The 20,945-nt window shown below is 42.4% G+C and overlaps 1 protein-coding gene across 1 annotated transcript in view; it reads left to right on the top strand.

Annotated features, from left to right (window-relative positions):
- LOC109908778 (synaptic vesicle glycoprotein 2A) overlaps nucleotides 1-20,691 on the top strand; it is a 47,389-nt gene extending 26,698 nt beyond the window's left edge. Inside the window, exons 3-13 of the mRNA XM_031789868.1 lie at nucleotides 7,069-7,249; nucleotides 7,593-7,744; nucleotides 9,253-9,386; nucleotides 9,626-9,715; nucleotides 10,088-10,195; nucleotides 12,436-12,524; nucleotides 12,907-13,071; nucleotides 13,450-13,583; nucleotides 14,923-15,129; nucleotides 15,478-15,637; nucleotides 16,342-20,691. Of these exons, the coding sequence (XP_031645728.1) occupies nucleotides 7,069-7,249; nucleotides 7,593-7,744; nucleotides 9,253-9,386; nucleotides 9,626-9,715; nucleotides 10,088-10,195; nucleotides 12,436-12,524; nucleotides 12,907-13,071; nucleotides 13,450-13,583; nucleotides 14,923-15,129; nucleotides 15,478-15,637; nucleotides 16,342-16,525 (1,604 nt within the window). The 3' untranslated portion in view covers nucleotides 16,526-20,691. The remainder of the gene's footprint in view (nucleotides 1-7,068; nucleotides 7,250-7,592; nucleotides 7,745-9,252; nucleotides 9,387-9,625; nucleotides 9,716-10,087; nucleotides 10,196-12,435; nucleotides 12,525-12,906; nucleotides 13,072-13,449; nucleotides 13,584-14,922; nucleotides 15,130-15,477; nucleotides 15,638-16,341) is intronic.
- The last annotated feature ends 254 nt before the right edge of the window (nucleotides 20,692-20,945 follow it).

Raw genomic sequence — 20,945 nt, 5'->3', positions numbered from 1 at the left:
GTGAGTGCTAGGGTAGATTGAGGATCAGCACCACAGACAGCTCCCCCGGCAGAGCTCTGCTCCCCCTATAGGCCAGGGAAGAGAGGGAGAGAGGCACAGCCACCCAGGCCACTGGCTGCCACTGATACTGCATTGCGGCGATGGCTTTCAAGCTCAGTCATCATCACCAGCTCCCTCCTGCCACTCAGGCCTATTGTTAAGGTGGGGTACACACGACGGCGTTGACAGCTGCCTCTCTACACCGTCGCTGCACAAACAGAGACAGCACGAGGAAGAAAGTCACCTTCAGACCCATCTAGGCATTGTTCAACACACACACACAGCTGAAGGGGAAGGCGGTGGGACACCCAACATCACACAGGTGTCTGACTCACCAACAACACAGTGCTTCTGTACTGTTAGACTTGGTACCATGAAATCGCTATTTCAACGTTAGCCTACACTGACCCTGCATTCACCTGAGCTCCAACACTAATTCGCTTCCTAGCCTTAGTGATGGATTAGCACAGCTGATATTATAGATCCCTTGTACCCATTATGGGCTTGTTGACTTGTCTGTGTGAATGGGCCCATAGTGTGGTGTGTGTGAGTCATCGTGTTGGTGTATTTACACCACTGAGGTATAAAAAGAACTTGAGACGGTATGTCTGTGGTATACACACATACGACAGACATACAGTACACACAAGCGGGTCTGAATTGATGTCTGTGGTATGTGTGTACAAATTGTGCTTGTGAGAATGTGGTTAAGAGTGTTGGGCCAGTTACCGAAAAGGATGCTGGTTCGAATCCCGTAGATGACTAGGTGAAAAATCTGTCCAGGAGTCCTTGAGCAAGGCAATTAGCCCTAATTGCACATGCAAGTTGCTCTGGATGAGAGCATCTGCTAAATGACTAAAATGTAAAAAGAAGGAGAATCCTTTAGCAGATCTCACTCATCAGTGACTTACATTGGATTTGTTTGTGTAGGACATATCACTGCACTCTATACTCCTCTGTAAACTGGTCATCTCTGTATACCTGTCGCAAGACCCACTGGTTGATGCTTATTTATAAAACCCTCTTTGACCTCACTCCCCCCTATCTGAGATATCTACTGCAGCCCTCATCCTCCACATACAACGCCCGTTCTGCCAGTCACATTCTGTTAAAGGTCCCCAAAGCACACAAATCCCTGGGTCGCTCCTCTTTTCAGTTCGCTGCAGCTAGCGACTGGAACGAGCTGCAACAAACACTCAAATTCGACAGTTTTATCTCAATCTCTTCATTCGAAGACTCAATCATGGAAACTCTTACTGAAAGTTGTGACTACTTTGCGTGATACATTGTTGTCTACCTTCTTGCCCTTTGTGCTGTTGTCTGCGCCAAATAATGTTTCTACCATGTTTTGTGCTGCTACCATATTGTGGTTTGCTACCATGTTGTTGTTATGTTGTGTTGCTACCATGCTGTGTTGTCATGTGTTTTTCCTTGCTATGTTGTTGTCTTCGGTCTCTCTTTATGTAGTATTGTGTTGTCTCTCTTGTTGTGTTGTCTCTCTTATTGTATTTATTTTAAATTTTTAATCCCATGCCCCAGTCCCCGCAGCAGGCCTTTTTCCTTTTGGTAGGCCGTCATTGTAAATAAGAATTTGTTCTTAACTGACTTGCCTAGTTAAATAAAGGTTAAATCCATTTGTTTATAAAAAGCTAGTTGAGAGAATTAAAGGGTGGTTACATATATTTTGATTTGTTTAACACTTCTTTGGTTTCTAAATGATTCCATATGTGTTATTTCATAGTTTTGATGTCTTCACTGTAGAAAATAATAAACATAAAGAAAAACCCTGGAATGAGTAGTTGTGTCCAAACTTTTGACTGGTACTGTGCAGGCCAAAAGTTTAGAGAATGACACAAATATAAATTTTTACAAAGTCTGCTGCCTCAGTTTGTATGATGGCAATTTGCAAATACTCCAGAATGTTATGAAGAGTGATCAGATGAATTGCAATTCATTGCAAAGTCCCTCTTTGCCATGCAAATAAACTGAACCCCCCCAAAAACATTTCCACTGCATTTCAGCCCTGCCACAAAAAGGACCAGCTGACATCATGTCAGTGATTGTCTCGTTAACACAGGTGTAAGTGTTGACAAGGCTGGAGATCACTCTGTCATGCTGATTGAGTTCGGATAACAGACTGGAAGCTTCAAAAGGAGGGTGATGTTTGCAATCATTGTTCTTCCTCTATCAACCATGGTTGCCTGCAAGGAAACACGTGCCGTCATCATTGCTTTGAACAAAAAGGGCTTCACAGGCAAGGATATTGCTGCCAGTAAGATTGCACCTAAATCAACCATTTATCGGATCATCATGAAATTCAAGGAGAGCGGTTCAATTGTTATGAAGAAGGCTTCAGGGCGCCCAGGATAGTCCAGCAAGCGCCAGGACCGTCTCCTAAAGTAGATTCAGCTGCGGGATCGGGGCACCACCAGTACAGAGCTTGCTCAGGAATGGCAGCAGGCAGATGTAAGTGCATCTGCACGCACAGTGAGGCGAAGACTTTTGGAGGGTGGCCAGGTGTCAAGAAGGGCAGCAAAGAAGCCACATCTCCAGGAAAAACATCAGGGACAGACTGATATTCTGCAAAAGGTACAGGGATTGGACTGCTGAGGACTGGGGTAAAGTCATTTTCTCTGATGAATCCCCTTTTTCCGATTGTTTGGGGCATCCGGAAAAAAGCTTGTCCGGAGAAGACAAGGTGAGAGCTACCATCAGTCCTGTGTCATGCCAACAGTAAAGAATCCTGAGACCATTCATGTGTGGGGTTGCTTCTCAGCCAAGGGAGTGGGCTCACTCACAATTTTGCCTAAGAACACAGCCATGAATAAAGAATGGTACCAACACATCCTCCGAGAGCAACTTCTCCCAACCATCCAGGAACAGTTTGGTGATGAACAATGCCTTTTCCAGCATGAGGGAGCACCTTGCCATAAGGCAAAAGTGATAACTAAGTGGCTCGGGGAACAAAACATCAATATTTTGGTTCCATGGCCAGGAAACTCCCCAGACCTTAATCCCATTGAGAACTTGTGGTCAATCCTCAAGAGGCAGGTGGACAAACAAAACCCCACAAATTCTGACAAACTCCAAGCATTGATTTTGCAAGAATGTGCTGCCATCAGTCAGGTTGTGGCCCAGAAGTTAATTGACAGCATGCCAGCGCGGATTGCAGAGGTCTTGAAAAATAAGGGTCAACACTGCAAATATTGACTTTTTGCATCAACTTCATGTAATTGTCAATAAAAGCCTTTGACACTTATGAAATGCTTGTAATGATTCCTTCAGTATTCCATAGTAACATCTGACAAAAATATCTAAAGACACTGAAGCAGCAAACTTTGTGGAAATTAATATTTGTGTCATTTTGGCCACGACTGTACAGGGGGGGGTACCGAAACAGAGTCAATGTGCGGGAGCACTGGTTATTTGAGGTAGTATATACATGTAGTTAGAGTTATTAAAGTGACTATGCATAGATGACAACAGAGAGTAGCAGTGGTGTAAAGAGGGGGGAGGGGCACTGCAAGTAGTCTGGGTAGCCATTTGACTAGTTGTTCGGGAGTCTTATGTCTTAGGGGAAGAAGCTGTTTAAAAGCTTCTTGGACCTAGACTTGGTGCTCCGGTACCACTGGCCGTGCGGTAGTAGAGAGAACAGTCTATGACTAGCGTGGCTGGAGTCTTTGACCATTTTTAGGGCCTTCCTCTGACACCGCCTGGTATAGAGGTCCTGGATGGCAGGAACTGGGCCGTACTGGGCTGTTAGCACTACCCTCTGTAGTGCCTTTGCGGTCGGAGGCCGAGCAGTTGCCATACCAGGCAGTGATGCAACCATGCTCTCGATGGTGCAGCTGTAGAACCTTTTGAGGATCTGAGGACCCATGCCAAATCTTTTCAGTCTCCTTAGGGGTAATAGGTTTTTGTCGTGCGCGCTTCACAACTGTCATGGGGTGCTTGGACCATGTTTGTTTGTTGGTGATGTGGACACCAAGGAACTTGAAGCTCTCAACCTGCTCCACTGCAGCCCCGTCAATGAGAATGGGGGCGTGCTCAGTCCTCTTTTTTCTGTAGTCCACAATCATCTCCTTTGTCTTGATCACGCTGAGGGAGAGGTTGGTGTCATGGCACCACACGGCCAGGTCTCTGACCTCCTCGCTATAGGCTGTCTCGTTGTTGTCGGTGATCAGGCCTACCACTGTTGTGTCAAGCCAATGACTGATGTGGTGTTCTCCTCAATGCCATCGGAGGAATCCCGGAACATATTCCAGTCTGTGATAGCAAAACAGTCCTGTAGCTTAGCTTCTGCTTCATCTGACCACTTATTTTTATTGATCTAGTCACTGGTACTTCCTGCTTTAATTTTTGCTTGTAAGCAGGAATCAGGAGGATGGAATTATGGTCAGATTTGCCAAATGGAGGGTGAGGGAGAGCTTTGTATGCATCTCTGTATGTGGAGTATAGGTGGTCCGGAGTTCTTTTCCCCCTGGTTGCACATTTAACATGCTGATAGAAATTTGGTAAAACTGATTTAAGTTTCCCTGCATTAAAGTCCCCGGCTACTAGGAGCGCCGCCTCTGGGTGAGTGTTTTCTTATTTGCTTATGGCGGAATACAGCTCATTCAATGCTGTCTTAGTGCCAGCCTCTGACTGTGGTGGTATATAAACAGCTGCAAAGAATATAGATTATAACTCTATATAGATGAAATACCCATTCAGGTGTAGGATCTTAATTTGAACCAGTTTTCTGTATCATCCTGCCACAACAGGAAATGTGAATTATTATGTGGATTATAATGAATGCACATTTTGTAGGGGTTGATAGATTTTAATTAAGGGAAAATCAAGTCTGAAAGTCTTTTAAAGTGGAAAATGAAATTCTAATCTACACGTTTTTCCCCCTTGCAAATTCTCCTGCAACGGGGCGATCAAATTAAGATCCTACACCTGTATTCTGAGACGCTTGACACATATGTCCCCTGATGTGTAATAATGTTAAAGGATACAGCATTCTTCAATACATTTTTGTGGTAGAAGAAGCAATTGTGTATCTGTCCGATGAGACTGTCTAGTTAGTTAGATGAAGGATTGCCTGGAACTCTATCAAGAGCTAAACTGAATGAAATGTCAATGAATGTATTGATCCATACTATAAAATACAATGAAAGGAACATGCTTGGAACCTCTAACCCTGACAATTTGCCTGGCAAACTCATGGGTACACTCTCAATGGCTGCCTGGTATTGTGATGCAATCATTTCCATGGTAATGTAAACTGAGCAAAAAAAGAAAAGTCCCTTTTTCAGGACCTTCTTTCAAAGATAATTCGTAATAATCCAAATAACGTCATAGATCTTCATTGTAAAGGGTTTGAACACTGTTTCCCATGATTGTTCAATGAACCATAAACAATTAATGAACATGCACCTGTGGAATGGTTGTTAAGACACTAACAGCTTACAGACGGTAGGCAATTAAGGTCACAGTTATGAAAACTTAGGACACTAAAGAGGCCTTTCTACTGACTCTAGGCTGAAAGAGGCTGGACTGAGGGCTTGCAGGCCTGTTGTAAGGCAGGTCCTCACCAGACATCACCGACAACAACATTGCCTATGGGCACCAACCCACCGTCGCTGGACCAGACAGGATTGGCAAAAAGTGCTCTTCACTGATGAGTCGCGGTTTTGTCTCACCAGGGGTGATGGTCGGATTCGCGTTTATCGTCGAAGGAATGAGCATTACAACAAGGCCTGTACTCTGGAACGGGATCGATTTGGAGGTGGAGGGTCTGTCATGGTCTGGGGCGGTGTGTCACAGCATCATTGGACTGAGCTTGTTGTCATTGCAGGCAATCTCAACACTGTGCGTTGAAGGGAAGACATCCTCCTCCCTCATGTGGTACCATTCCTGCAGGCTCATCCTGACATGACCCTCCAGCATGACAATGTCACCAGCCATACTGCTCGTTCTATGCAAGACAGGAATGCCAGTGTTCTGCCATGGCCAACGAAGAGCCCGGATCTCAATCCCATTGAGCACGTCTGGGACCTGTTGGTTCAGAGGGTGAGGACTAGGGTCATTCCCCCCAGAAATGTCCGGGAACTTGCAGGTGCCTTGGTGGAAGAGTGGGGTAACATCTCACAGCAAGAACTGGCAAATCTGGTGCAGTCCATGAGGAGGAGATGCACTGCAGTACTTAATGCAGCTGGTGGCCACACCAGAGACTGACTGTTACTTTTGATTTTGACCATCCCTTTGTTCAGGGACACATTATTCAATTTCTGTTAGTCACATGTCTGTGGAACTTGTTCAGTTTATGTCTCAGTTGTTGAATCTTGTTATGTTCATACAAATATTTACACATGTTAAGTTTGCTGGGAAACAAACGCATTTGACAGTGAGAAGATGTTTCTTTTTTTGCTGAGTTTAGAATGTTCATTCACATGATGCTAACTGATGTGGCTCATTTTTGTAATGTCAGTTGAGTTGAGTCAAAAAATCACGGCAGAGATTAATGGGTACACTTCCTGCTTTTACTTCCTGATTTGCTCCTATGGGTACACTCACAATGGCTGTCCACCCATTACACCATCATTGACTTGAATGGGGAAGCCCGTTCCATCCATTCTATTTCTATGATCCATACACTTTTAGAAGAATAGGTGCTATCTAGAATCTAAAGGGGTTCTTCGGTTGTCCCCATAGGAGAACCCTTTGAAAAACCCTTTTTAGTTCCGGGTAGAACACTTTTATTTCCAGGTAGAACCTCTTTGAGTTCCATGTAGAACCCTTTACGCAGAGGGTTCTACGTGGACCCCAAAATAGTTCTACCTGGAACCAAAAAGGGTTCTCCTATGGGGACAGCGAAATAACCATTTTGGAACTCTTTTTTATAATAACCCTAATAGGTATTAATAACCTTCTCTCTCCCCCTCCATCCCTATATTCCCTCTCACCTTTTCTCCTCTTTCTCTCTCTCTCTCCCTTGTTCTCCTTCCCACTTCCCCACCCCTTCTCTCTCTCTCCCTCTTTCAGGTCTTATTGTGTACCTGGGGATGATGGTGGGGGCCTTCCTGTGGGGCGGCCTGGCCGACCGGATTGGACGGCGACAGACCCTCCTCATCTCCCTCTCCATCAACAGTGTGTTTGCCTTCTTCTCCTCCTTCGTTCAAGGATACAGCTCCTTCCTTTTATGCCGTCTGCTCTCCGGTGTGGGGTAAGGAAGCACGCTGTGTCACACACCCCTTCTCCTCTGAGAACAACTCGGCTATAAATACTAGTGCCGACTGTAAATTATGCCAAAATTAATGTGCCCTACAATGACTCCCAAAGCTGGAAGTGTGAAAGCGATCCCAGCTTGGTTAAATCAACTGGATGAAATGTGTATGAAGCCTATCTATTATTGATGTTGACAATGTTATTGTGCTGGCACAGATTATTTAAATGGCTTAATAGCCTGAAGAGACTTTATTACCTCTCTTTCTCTCTGTCTCTATTTCTTTCTTTCTCTCTCTCTCTCTCCTCCCGCTTTATCCCTCTCTCTGTCTCCCTCTCTGCAGCATCGGTGGCTCCATCCCCATCGTGTTCTCCTACTATTCTGAGTTCCTGGCCCAGGAGAAGAGAGGAGAGCACCTCAGCTGGCTCTGCATGTTCTGGATGATCGGTGGCATCTACGCCTCTGCCATGGCCTGGGCCATCATCCCCCACTATGGTGAGAAATGTCAATGAACCAATCAACCTACCAGTCAATCACTCAATTTTTAATATTTTTATTTAACCTTTATTTAACCATGTAGGCTAGTTGAGAACAAGCTCTCATTTACAACTGCGACCTGGCCAAGATAAAGCATAGCAGTGTGAACAGATAACACAGAGTTACACATGGAGTAAACAATAAACAAGTCAATAACACAGTAGAAAAAAATAAAAAAGAGTCTATATACATTGTGTGCAAAAGGCATGAGGAGGTAGGCGAGTAATTAAAATTTTGCAGATTAACACTGGAGTGATAAATGATCAGATGGTCATGTGCAGGTAGAGATACTGGTGTGCAAAAGAGCAGAAAGGTAAATAAATAAAAACAGTATGGAGATAAGGTAGGTAACATGGGTGGGCTCTTTACTGATGGACTATGTACAGCTGCAGCGATCGGTTAGCTGCTCAGATAGCAGATGTTTAAAGTTGTTGAGTGAGATAAAAGTCTCCAACTTCAGCGATTTTTGCAATTCGTTCCAGTCACAGGCAGCAGAGAACTGGAAGGAAAGGCGGCCAAATGAAGTGTTGGCTTTAGGGATGATCAGGGATATACACCTGCTGGAGCGCGTGCTACGGGTGGGTGTTGCCATCGTGACCAGTGAACTGAGATAAGGTGGAGCTTTACCTAGCATGGACTTGTAGATGAACTGGAGCCAGTGGGTCTGGTGACGAATATGTAGCGAGGACCAGCCGACTAGAGCATACAGGTCGCAGTGGTGGGTTATAAGGTGCTTTAGTAACAAAACGGATGGCACTCTGATAATCTGCATCCAGTTTGCTGAGTAGAGTATTGGAAGCTATTTTGTAGATGACATCGCCGAAGTCGAGGATCGGTAGGATAGTCAGTTTTACTAGGGTAAGTTTGGCGGCGTGAGTGAAGGAGGCTTTGTTGCGGAATAGAAAGCCGACTCTAGATTTGATTTTAGATTGGAGATGTTTGATATGAGTCTGGAAGGAGAGTTTACAGTCTAGCCAGACACCTAGGTACTTATAGATGTCCACATATTCTAGGTCGGAACCTTCCAGGGAGGTGATACTAGTCGGGCGTGCGGGTGCAGGCAGCGAAGTGGTTGAAAAGCATGCATTTGGTTTTACTAGCGTTTAAGAGCAGTTGGAGGCCACAGAAGGACTGTTGTATGGCATTGAAGCTCGTTTGGAGGTTAGATAGCACAGTGTCCAATGAATCAATCAACAAATCAGTTGATTTGGGGGGTTGTTCGTCGGTCAATGTTCGTCGGTTCATTTCTACCAACCCAGAGTGAAATTTGGTTTCCAAGCAAAGATTACACATTCTGTACATTTAAGTACAATTGTATGCACACTGTTTATACACACAGAAACAATCATTACATTCTTTGTTATGCTCCTATCAAACATGGATGCATATGCTTATCGTCCTGTGTACTGCTCTCTGGTATGACCCTTGCACCATAATTCTTCAACCTCGGCATGTCCCTGTCCCAGGCTGGAGTTTCCAGATGGGCTCTGCGTACCAGTTCCACAGCTGGCGTGTCTTTGTGTTAGTGTGTGCCTTCCCCTCTGTGGCAGCCATCTCTGCCCTCACCACAATGCCAGAGAGCCCACGCTTCTTCCTGGAGGTCAGTCCACCAACCACCAATGAAAATATAACAAAAAATCATAGTAGCTACCCAAGGCATCATTTATCATCTTGGGTTTAACTTGGGATTTACTGCTGTGTTTGAATATCATGACACCTACAGTAGCTACCTTCAATATACAGCTGCTGGGATCCTGATTATCCTGACAAATATACTATAATGAGTTCCTATTTGTTTAACTATTCATTAGACAAATGTGTCTGTCTTGTCTGTTGTAGAATGGGAAACACGATGAGGCTTGGATGATTCTGAAGCAGGTCCATGACACCAACATGAGGGCGAAGGGCTACCCAGAGAGGGTCTTCTCTGTGAGTGACACACACACACACACACACACACACTCACACACTCACACATGCACACACAGTACATCCATCCTAAACTACTATAAAACCCAGATCAGACACATCTAGTCTGTGAAGTGAAGCAGTCTTTTATTCAGAGAAAAGAAATGAGGGGACATTTTTATATTCATGAATCATCTAGCAAATCCCGCCTCTGAGCAATCACAGCCTGTCTCATACATTTACAGTAAGGAGGACCCTTGTTCAATTTGCATGAATTAGCTTGAACTTATTAGTTATTTGAGGATGAATTAAGCTCTGAATTAAGCTTTGATAAACTTGTTTAGAGAGTAATTATGTTAAGGAAGTTAGTGTGAGTTGTGTTGTTGCCCCTAGGTGACCACTATCAAGACAGTTAAGCAGATGGATGAGCTGGTGGACATGGGAGAGGGCACCGCCTGGCACCAGAGGTGGAGGATGAAGCTGGCTGACCTGTTCAACCAGGTAACATACTCTACCTTAACCTGTTCAACCAGGTAACATACTCTACCTTAATAACCTGTTCAACCAGGTAACATACTCTACCTTAACCTGTTCAACCAGGTAACATACTCTACCTTAATAACCTGTTCAACCAGGTAACATACTCTACCTTCACCTGTTCAGAGACGATTGTAATGTTTCACTTGCTCTCCTAAGGATCTTTGGTCAACTGGGGCTAAATTGAGTGAATAGTTTAACAAGAATGGGAGGATTATCCTTCCTTCTTCTTCTTCTTCTTCTTCTTCTTCTTCTTCTTCTTCTACAGTTTGAATGCTCATCATTGGTCTAACAAAAATGTGCTATGTTCTAGCTAAACTAAATAGGATCTGTATACCAAAAAAACATGTTTTATTGTCACATACACCAGATAGGTGCAGTGAAATGTGTTGGTTTACAGGATCAGCCATAGTAGTCCAGCTCCCCTGGAGCAAATTAGGGTTAAGCACCTTGATCAAGGGCAGATCGACAGATTTTTCACCTTGTTGGCTCAGGTATTCAAACCAGCGACCTTTCTGTGACTGGCTCAACGCTCTAACCGCTAGGCTACCTTCCACCTATAGTCTCACATACCTTTCTGTGACTGGCCCAACGCTCTAACCGCTAGGCTACTTTCCGCCTATAGTCTCACATACCTCTCTGATAGACAATCACCACTGCTATTACTATCAAAGAGAACAGAGAAGGTTCATGTTTATATGCTCTTAACTACAGAATGAGAGACTGGAACGATTGTTTGTATATGAGCCCCCGTTGTTTATAGAGTGCCTGTGTGCAGAGATTACCTAGCTATGTTTACTAGCTGTGTTTACTAGCTGTGTTTACTAGCTATGTTCACTAGCTGTGTTTACTAGCTGTGTTTACTAGCTGTGTTTACTAGCTGTGTTTACTAGCTGTGTTTACTAGCTATGTTCACTAGCTGTGTTTACTAGCTATGTTCACTAGCTGTGTTTACTAGCTATGTTCACTAGCTGTGTTTACTAGCTAGTTCACTAGCTGTGTTTACTAGCTATGTTTACTAGCTGTGTTTACTAGCTATGTTTACTAGCTGTGTTTACTAGCTGTGTTTACTAGCTATGTTCACTAGCTGTGTTTACTAGCTGTGTTTACTAGCTGTGTTTACTAGCTGTGTTTACTAGCTGTGTTTACTAGCTGTGTTCACTAGCTGTGTTTACTAGCTGTGTTTACTAGCTGTGTTTACTAGCTGTGTTCACTAGCTGTGTTTACTAGCTGTGTTTACTAGCTGTGTTCACTAGCTGTGTTTACTAGCTATGTTCACTAGCTGTGTTTACTAGCTATGTTCACTAGCTGTGTTTACTAGCTATGTTCACTAGCTGTGTTCACTAGCTGTGTTCACTAGCTGTGTTCACTAGCTGTGTTCACTAGCTGTGTTTACTAGCTATGTTCACTAGCTGTGTTTACTAGCTGTGTTTACTAGCTGTGTTCACTAGCTGTGTTTACTAGCTATGTTCACTAGCTGTGTTTACTAGCTGTGTTTACTAGCTGTGTTCACTAGCTGTGTTTACTAGCTATGTTCACTAGCTGTGTTTACTAGCTAGTTCACTAGCTGTGTTTACTAGCTGTGTTCACTAGCTGTGTTCACTAGCTGTGTTTACTAGCTATGTTCACTAGCTGTGTTCACTAGCTGTGTTTACTAGCTATGTTCACTAGCTGTGTTTACTAGCTATGTTCACTAGCTGTGTTTACTAGCTGTGTTCACTAGCTGTGTTTACTAGCTGTGTTCACTAGCTGTGTTTACTAGCTGTGTTCACTAGCTGTGTTTACTAGCTGTGTTCACTAGCTGTGTTTACTAGCTGTGTTCACTAGCTGTGTTTACTAGCTATGTTCACTAGCTGTGTTTACTAGCTAGTTCACTAGCTGTGTTTACTAGCTGTGTTCACTAGCTGTGTTCACTAGCTGTGTTTACTAGCTATGTTCACTAGCTGTGTTTACTAGCTATGTTCACTAGCTGTGTTTACTAGCTATGTTCACTAGCTGTGTTTACTAGCTATGTTCACTAGCTGTGTTCACTAGCTGTGTTTACAGTTGGCTTGTGTGGAACTTTATGTTTATTTATTGCTGTTGTAGATTGTAGAGAGATTTCCTTTGAGATATACTGTTTGCGTGTGTTTGTCCGTTTGTGTGTGCGCGCATGTGTGTGTGTGTGTGTGTGTTTGTGTGTTTGTGTGTGAACCTCCCTGTAGGTGTGGAGCAACTTCCTGGCCATATTCTCTCCTGAGTACCGCCGCACCACTCTCATGATGATGGCTGTGTGGTTCTCTATGTCGTTCAGGTAAAGTCACGCTCCCAAAACTATTTTCAGGTCATTTACAGCCAAAGTCACGTTCGCATAGAAAAACTGCAGGTATAATAAACTAACTTAACTTCTTGTTTCGATTTTTTTGATTATTTGTGTATTAGTATTGTATTTGCGAGGCATTCTGCTGCACTGTTGGAGCTAGAAACATAAGCATTTCACTGCACCTGCTATAACACCTGCATATGTGTGTACGTGACCAATAAACTTTGATTTGATTGTGTCTGACTCAAGTGAAAATGTAGTTTGACATTACTGATATTGATGATGTAGTTAGTGTCCTATCCCTGGATTATGTTAAGTTGATCATCATGATCCCTACGTCTGTCTTAACATCCATCTCCCTTCTCTCCCTCAGTTACTATGGGCTGACGGTGTGGTTCCCTGACATGATCAAGTATCTCCAGAAGCAGGAGTACTCCTCGCGCACCAAGGTCTTCATCAAGGAGAAGGTGGAGCACGTCACCTTCAACTTCACCCTGGAGAACCAGGTGCACCGCAACGGAGAGTACTTCAACAACAAGTAGGTCCCCCTTTCCCTCTTCCCTCACCAGTGTTGTCATGGGTACACAGCAGGGTACCAAGCCATTCATACAGGTCAAGGGTCAGTCAGTCATTCGGATGTTAAAACAAACTCTTTATCTCTCTCTCTCTCTCTCTCTCTCTCTCCCTCTCTCTCTCCCTCTCTCTCTCTCTCTCTCTCTCTCCCTCTCTCTCTCCCTCTCTCTCTCCCTCTCTCTCTCTCTTTCTCTCCCTCTCTCTCTCCCTCTCTCTCTCTCTTTCTCTCCCTCTCTCTCTCCCTCTCTCTCTCTCTTTCTCTCTCTCTCTCTCTCTCTCTCTCTCTCTCTCTCTCTCTCTCTGATTCTCTCCCTCTCCCCCTCTCCCCCTCTGTCTCTGACAGGTTTATGAATCTGAAGATGAAGTCTATGGTGTTCGAGGATTCTCTGTTTGAGGAGTGCTACTTTGAAGACATCACCTCCAGCAACACCTTCTTCAAGAACTGCACCTTCATCGCCACCCTCTTCTACAACACAGGTTGGTTGTTTTCAACTCTCTGCTGATGAGTGTTGTATCAGTGTTTATAAGTTGTGAATGTCTTGTTTTGCTTATAAGGGGTTTCCCCTTCATTAACTCATCTAAGTACTCTAATCTCAATTGTGTTAGTGGCTTCTGTGTTTGATTGACAGATAAAATACAATTGTATGCCATATTGTTGTCCAAGGAGATAAACATGTCTTATATTGTTCATATAGGTCTTATGCATTTCTTGCTTCGGTGTAAAACCTCTCTTACAGAAACAGAGCCAGAAACAGAGCAGAGAATCAGCTCCAATTATATTCTTCATACAAGACAAAATGGCTCAATTACCATCACTCTACTCCCTGGCTCTGTAACATAATGAGGCAATGCAGACAGAGAGAGGTATCCTAGCAACACAGCCCCAATGCTATTTTACTTCAGCCTGCAAATTACATAACTGTCAGTCATCTCAAACTGAATGATAGATTTTTCCAAAACAAACGCAGCCTGCACAAGACGATGATTCATCTGTATGGCTGATGACAAAAGATGGGCAAAATTGATGAGCTTGAAGTCCTCTCGATCCATTGGCAGAATCCAATTTTATCTCTGGCATTACAACGATGGAAACCTATTATCAGCCAAACACAAGCCCACAATGGCTTAGTCTCTCTCGCTCTCTCTTTCTCTGTCTCTCTCAAGACGTTATCAGAGCAGTACAATAGTGACTATCTAAACGCCTCCCTCTCGTTCTGTTAGGTGTTTGTCCATCATTAGGCTAGTCAAGCAATCACTCTGCTGCTATCAGTGCCATGCAGGAGCTACTCATTTGCATTTTAATTAAAAAGCCATTTCACTACTACTGCTTTAATGGCTAATCCCTCTGTGCTTTCCCACTAAGAGCTAGTAGCTGCTAGATTGTTGCCATAGTGCAGGATGTTAACCCACTATGGGACCAACCACATGATGGATTTATACTGAGAAGTGCAGCAGAGCAAAACCTAGAGGTTGGAGGTCAGAGGTTAGGCTTGGACAGTATGGACACACCGGTCTCATGTACAGCAGAATAAAGAATTCAGTATTATGAATGTATTTTATTTTGTAACTCATTGAATAGGCCCTATATATGCGAACCTTACGCCCCAGTTCATATTCTGTCATTCATCCATTAGAATGACTGTAGTTTATGGTATTGTGTTCATATATCTCATATGAACACAATACCATCATCTAAGCTGATCTCAGCTGACATTAAAGATACCAGCAGTACAGAATGCATTAAAGTCTATCCCTACATTGAATCGAATTAACCACAATTCTCGTCAATCCCCCCCCCCCCCCCCCCCCCCTACAGATCTGTTCAAGTACAGGCTGATCAACAGCAAACTGGTCAACAGCACCTTCCTGCACAACAAGGAGGGCTGCATGCTTAGCGACTTCAGCGACGAGAACAGTGCCTACATGATATACTTTGTCAGCTTCCTGGGCACCCTGGCCGTGTTGCCCGGCAACATCGTGTCGGCGCTGCTCATGGACAAGATCGGACGGCTGAGGATGCTGGGTAATAGAGTGAGGAGAGGCGACAGTGTCGTCACGGCTACAATGGTGTCATCTGATTTTGCACTGTTGGTGCATGTCTTCGACACATAGAGATCAGCAACCTTAAGAAAACAAAATGTAGTCTGCTTAATCTATGGTAGATTGGGCAGAATTGTCTGTCTCACAATGGCCAAAATGGATTCAGCAAGAATAGCAGGCATTTTAGATGACATATTCATAGATTCACTCATTTTCCCTCTCTTCTTCTTCTCCTCTCTCTCTCTCTCTCTCTCTCTCTCGACCCCTCCTTACCCTCTATCTCCCTCCCTTTCCCTCCCTCCCCATCTCTTTCCCTCCTCTCACTCTTCAGCGGGCTCAAGTGTTATCTCTTGTGTCAGCTGTTTCTTCCTGTCGTTTGGCAACAGCGAGTCGGCCATGATCGCTCTGCTCTGTCTGTTTGGGGGCATCAGCATCGCCTCCTGGAATGCCCTGGACGTGCTGACGGTGGAGCTTTACCCCTCTGACAAGAGGTAGGATACGCCAACCAGAGAGCCACACCAAAACCTTGGCATTGTGGAAGGTTGTAGTTTCCAGGGTGTACTGGCAAAAGTGGTGCCTTGATGTGATTGGTTACACTAGATGGAGGAAAATGGAGGTTGTAGTACTGTGTAAGAGCATTGGTGGTAGTGGTGCGTGAAACTGGGTGGGAATCTTTACTGCCCCCCAATGGCTGAGTGAACACTGCACTGCCTCAACCAACATATACTAAAAATAAAAAAAATCTGTATATCCCAGTAAACTGGGTTGACTGAAACATTTCTGGCCATTTCAAAACTCTGAGATCTCATCATAGCAGACTGGCTGTTCATTATTATCAACGGGGTTCGAGCCCTGAATGCTGATTGGCTGACAGCCGTGGTAAATCAGACCGTATACCATGGGTATGACAAAACATTTATTTGTACTGCTCTAATTACGTCGGTAACCAGTTTATAATAGCAATTAAGGTACCTCGGGGGTTTGCGGTAAATGGCCAATTTACCACACCCCCTCATGCCTTTTTGCTTAATAATATCGGACCATGATTAAATATAATTTTCCAATTTCAGAAAGGGTAGTAGTGCTGCCTATCTGGCTGAACAGTCCTCCTGCAGGTGTTACATTATGAGTTCAATCTGAGACTGTTTGAATAGAGGTCATTAGAGAACTGACTGATCTTCCTCTCTCCTCCCAGATGCACAGCGTTTGGCTTTCTAAACGCCCTCTGTAAGCTGGCAGCCGTGTTGGGCATCAGCATCTTCACCTCTTTCGTGGGCATTACCAAGGCTGTGCCCATCCTGTTCGCCTCCGGGGCGCTTGCAGCGGGCAGCTTCCTGGCGTTCAAGCTGCCGGAGACGCGGGGCCAAGTGCTGCAATAGTGTGGCCACGCCCCTAAGGGGGCGACATGGGGGGTCAGAATGAGTAAGCCACACTGTGAACAACAAGTAGCCCAAGAAACCCCTAAACTCTGCCCTGTACGCCCCATTGAAGTCAGAGCCTATTCACAGGAATTAGTTCAATGCAGATGCTGCACAGATCTACTAAGCTGTAAATATTGTGGATTGCCTGATATTGGATGTACTGTTTAGATAGACACATCTCTATACTACTAAGATCTGTGGAACTGTGCTGCTGATGCTTGACATTGATCCCTATGAATAGGCTGTGAGTTGGTAGAAAAAGGGAAGTGCAACCAAACTCTGCCCCTAGACCAACAGAAGCTGTTCCAACTTGAATCCTTGTTCAGTGCAATCTTAATCACTGAGTGTATGTGTTTATGAGGGTTGAGGAGGTAGTTTAGATGCAGGTCCCCAAAATGAAGACAGATTACTGGGGTTATGGGGTAGGGACATAGGGTCTAGTTTATGAGCCATGCCAATAGCCCGTAATAGAAATGACCACTAGCCATCCAATCCATATTCACACCAATTTCTCTGATAAGCTCAGCTCACTTCCCATCTACACGAGTCTACATTGCTATGGTAGAACGTCAGTCATAAATTATACATTATGCCTTGATTTGAACCATTTTTGACTTAATGGGTAAACCAAAACATTCAGTTAAACCAAGGCCTCCTCATTTTCATACCTTCCAAGGTCTTGTGTTTATTTTATGTACAAAATAACTGCCATTTTATAGGTTTTAGAACATTCCAGGTTTACTTTTCATTATGGTTTGAATGAGACTGTTGACAAACGTGATCTGTTGAGCTTTTTCCCTTTAAAGCATTCTTTCTAGCCGTTCTATCTCAATCAATCATAAACGGCTGCTCAAATCAATCTTTCAAATCTCCATTTCTGACAATGTTGAAATTTGTTCAGCCCACATTGTTCGCCATGTACATTTTAGAACAGCACTTTTGTTCAAACATTCCACATTTAAAGCACAAATGTTTGCTAATGCAAATAGGACTGTTGTCACAATTTGTTACAATAGTTATTATTATTGTCACGTTTTAAACAAACGTTTAAAAGCCCACAGTTCAAGCGTCATTCTTGCTTCATGTATCCTGTAGTAACAAATGCCTTCTTTGTTCCATCTGTCATAGGTTTTATGTTTTGCTCTTAGAAAATGTGTTTTTGGAAAGTGGTATGCATATGTGAATTCGTGGACAATTTGCCAGAAAGATAGAACACAATACGAAAATGGCATTGAAGTGTATCATGTTACTGTAGATCAATAAGTCAGATGTTAGATGTTGAATCCATGTCCCTTTTAAGAGAGAAATCACACTGCCTATGATATCATTTGCCTGTTCTAACATTGACCTTGGATTTCAGGAACATTCTCGCATCCCTTAAACACATCAAACCACTTTAATGTGCACAACTGAAACATACGTTTTCATTTTTTGTGATATTGTGAAACAGGAACTAGATGTTCAAAGTGGAGCGAAAATCCTCAAAATAATGAAGTTGAAAATAAGACACAAAGATATGGAAAGGACGTAGTAAACTTCCGTGAAACATTGCAACAATGTGACATATTTTCAGTAGATTCCATTTGATATTTATTTTGAGTTTGAAAGATATTAAGATATATTTAATATTTATTTATTTAAGATATATTTACTTTTGGGTGCAATGTGTTTCAAAAGAGACTATAGTGGTAAGGACATATATGCACTGTCATTAAATACTATCATGTACATCATAGCCCATATTTTATTATTTATTTTGATATGGGTGTGAGACTGCTTGTTTGCCTGTGCAATATTGAACTTTGACCTGCAATATTGATGTGTTTTTTTGTGGATTTTTTTGTGGATTCTTGATAGCTTGTTTATTAGTTGTTTTATTCGATACTTGGAGTATGATTAACTGATGTGGCGATACAAGTAAAAGCTGCTTTATTGATCGAATGATCAAAACGACAATTAAACCTTGATGAGATGGGGAACATTATCGGATGCTTATGGGAAACATTTCACCGAGCATTGAAATAGAAGTAGTATAACTTTCCTTTGATTTCCACCCTTGAAGCTTAGAACATCATGCTATATGGGTACATTTAACATGTTACACACCTCCGCTGAGGTTTTTTATCATACATGATAGACTAGGACTAAACACTCTGCTAAGGGCAGTGTCCTCATGGGATATCTGATCCATAAATTTCCTGAACATTGGTTTGGTACCAAACAACGTTTCACATTCCCCTTTCAGCAAGCACATTGATCATGTGTGGTATGTTCACAATTGCATGTTACAAAGAAACAAACTCAGAAAAGCAACAAAGCACTGATTCAGCAACAAAGGAAATGATCATAAACTGCCATTTGTTAGGATAGCAGCCATATGTAGACTTAACAGCATTCTAGATAAAGACCAATCCATTGCACTAAATGTACTTAGCTGTACATGCACAGTTGTTAATGCCTTGCATTCTTGAAAAGACCAAAACCTTTGAGACATAAAATATATCAGTAGCTAGCACATGAAGGGAAACAGAAGGTAAAGCAGTTGACGTACGCACAATAACTGCTTACAAGCGACCAATTTAAGACAGTAGCCAAATGATTCATTGGTACCAAATGAGTCACGCATGCAGTTGTGAACCGCACACAAAATAATCAGTATACATTGATTTACAGTAGTCGCAGTAGACTATTTATTGACATAGCAACCTCTCACTTTACTTTATGTTTACATTACCATAAACTAGCATATCGTACGTTCAGTGTATGATCCCTTAATCTATATAGGAACTTCAAGCCGTTACCACATTCCTCAAAATCGACATGCATTAGTCTACACATCCAAACCATTCACTGATGGTTTAGTGACTGCCGATCTATAAGTGTGCCATGAGTAACTTCTCTCATTGATTATTGCCAAATATTTTTGTATGTCTTAAGTTTATACTATGTCATAAAGAAACTGGAATATAGATTTAAATATTTAAATATAATATAGATTTAAATATGTAAATTAAAAGAAATAAAATATAACCTAGATCATTAATAAATATTATAGCTCTTTATATCCTTTGACCCCTTGAAAATATTCCTGTGGTAGGGGGAGCAGTTTTTATGAACTGATTTGGGACGTGGATGGCCAGTCTGTCGGAAAGTACATTTATTCACAATTCCTCTAAGAAGTGCAGTAATCTTAAAAGATTCCATTTGTTATTGAAGAATCAGCATCAGCATTGCAGCATGTGTCTGATCTGTGTTTCCATATCCTATCTCTATGTTGTCATAATTATACCGCCCATGAAATGATAAACAAGGATGTCAATATTAATGTTGTATAGTACGACATGGAACGCTGTGAAATGCTTAACTATCTATTTACTCTCTCAGTGAACCAGTTCAGGATAGTTTAAGTCAAGATTGTTTCTAGTACCTGTAGTTGCATATTTTCAATTCTGTTACATGGTTTTTTTGTATTCTTAACTTGTTGCTCGGTCAACGGTCAATCATGAGTGCAAAAACGTAATTATAGCAATAAGTGTTAGATTGTTTGTCTTTAATCTCTCCCCAAAACACTATTGGGAAATGAAACACATTATATTCTGGGCCTTTTTTCCACTGAAATGCTGTGTGTTGGCTTCTACTAAATGGGACTGAATGGCTTATATTCACTTCTGAAACTACCCCTAGGTCTTTGGAGGCTTTTGTCAATAAGAAACCATTGCAATTAATTACATGTAACAGAGAATTTATCACTGTCATAGTACTGTGCTGTAGAATCTGTAGTTGTTTGTATGTAAGTATAGATCATAATATTAGAAATTACAATACGGTATACATGTGGAACCATAAAAAAATACAAAGGACAAAAAAACTGAAGTGTAAATGACAGAGTACTATTGTATGGTGTCTTCAATTTACTGTATTTTGTAAATGAAAATGGAATATAAGTAAATACATCAAAATAAATACTACTGGTTATGAAGAATACTTAAATGTTACAACGTCATGATTCTGTTATAAAGTTTGTGTGTGAGATTTTTCTTATCTTTTGTCATCGTTTATTTATTTACCTTTTCAGAACTGCAATGGATAGCAAAGAAAAATAAACTACTGTCCTAATGATGAAACCCTTGTAATTATATAATTTACCGAATTGATCATCAATGATAAAATTGATTTCTTGACTTTTGTGCCTAGGGGTCAGAACAGAATCCCACTGGCCACAGATGTCAATCCAATGTCTTATTCCATGTTGGTTCAATGTAATTTCACCAAAAGGCATAATAGCTCATTGAGAAAAATGTACTTTGCAACAAACCTCCACCAGTACTAGATTTACTAGCCTACAAAGACTACAATTTACTGCTGCAAATATGAGTCC

This window comes from Oncorhynchus kisutch, linkage group LG2 (assembly GCF_002021735.2).
Source record: "Oncorhynchus kisutch isolate 150728-3 linkage group LG2, Okis_V2, whole genome shotgun sequence".
NCBI lineage: Eukaryota > Metazoa > Chordata > Actinopteri > Salmoniformes > Salmonidae > Oncorhynchus > Oncorhynchus kisutch.
This window is presented reverse-complemented; position numbering and strand designations above follow the sequence as displayed.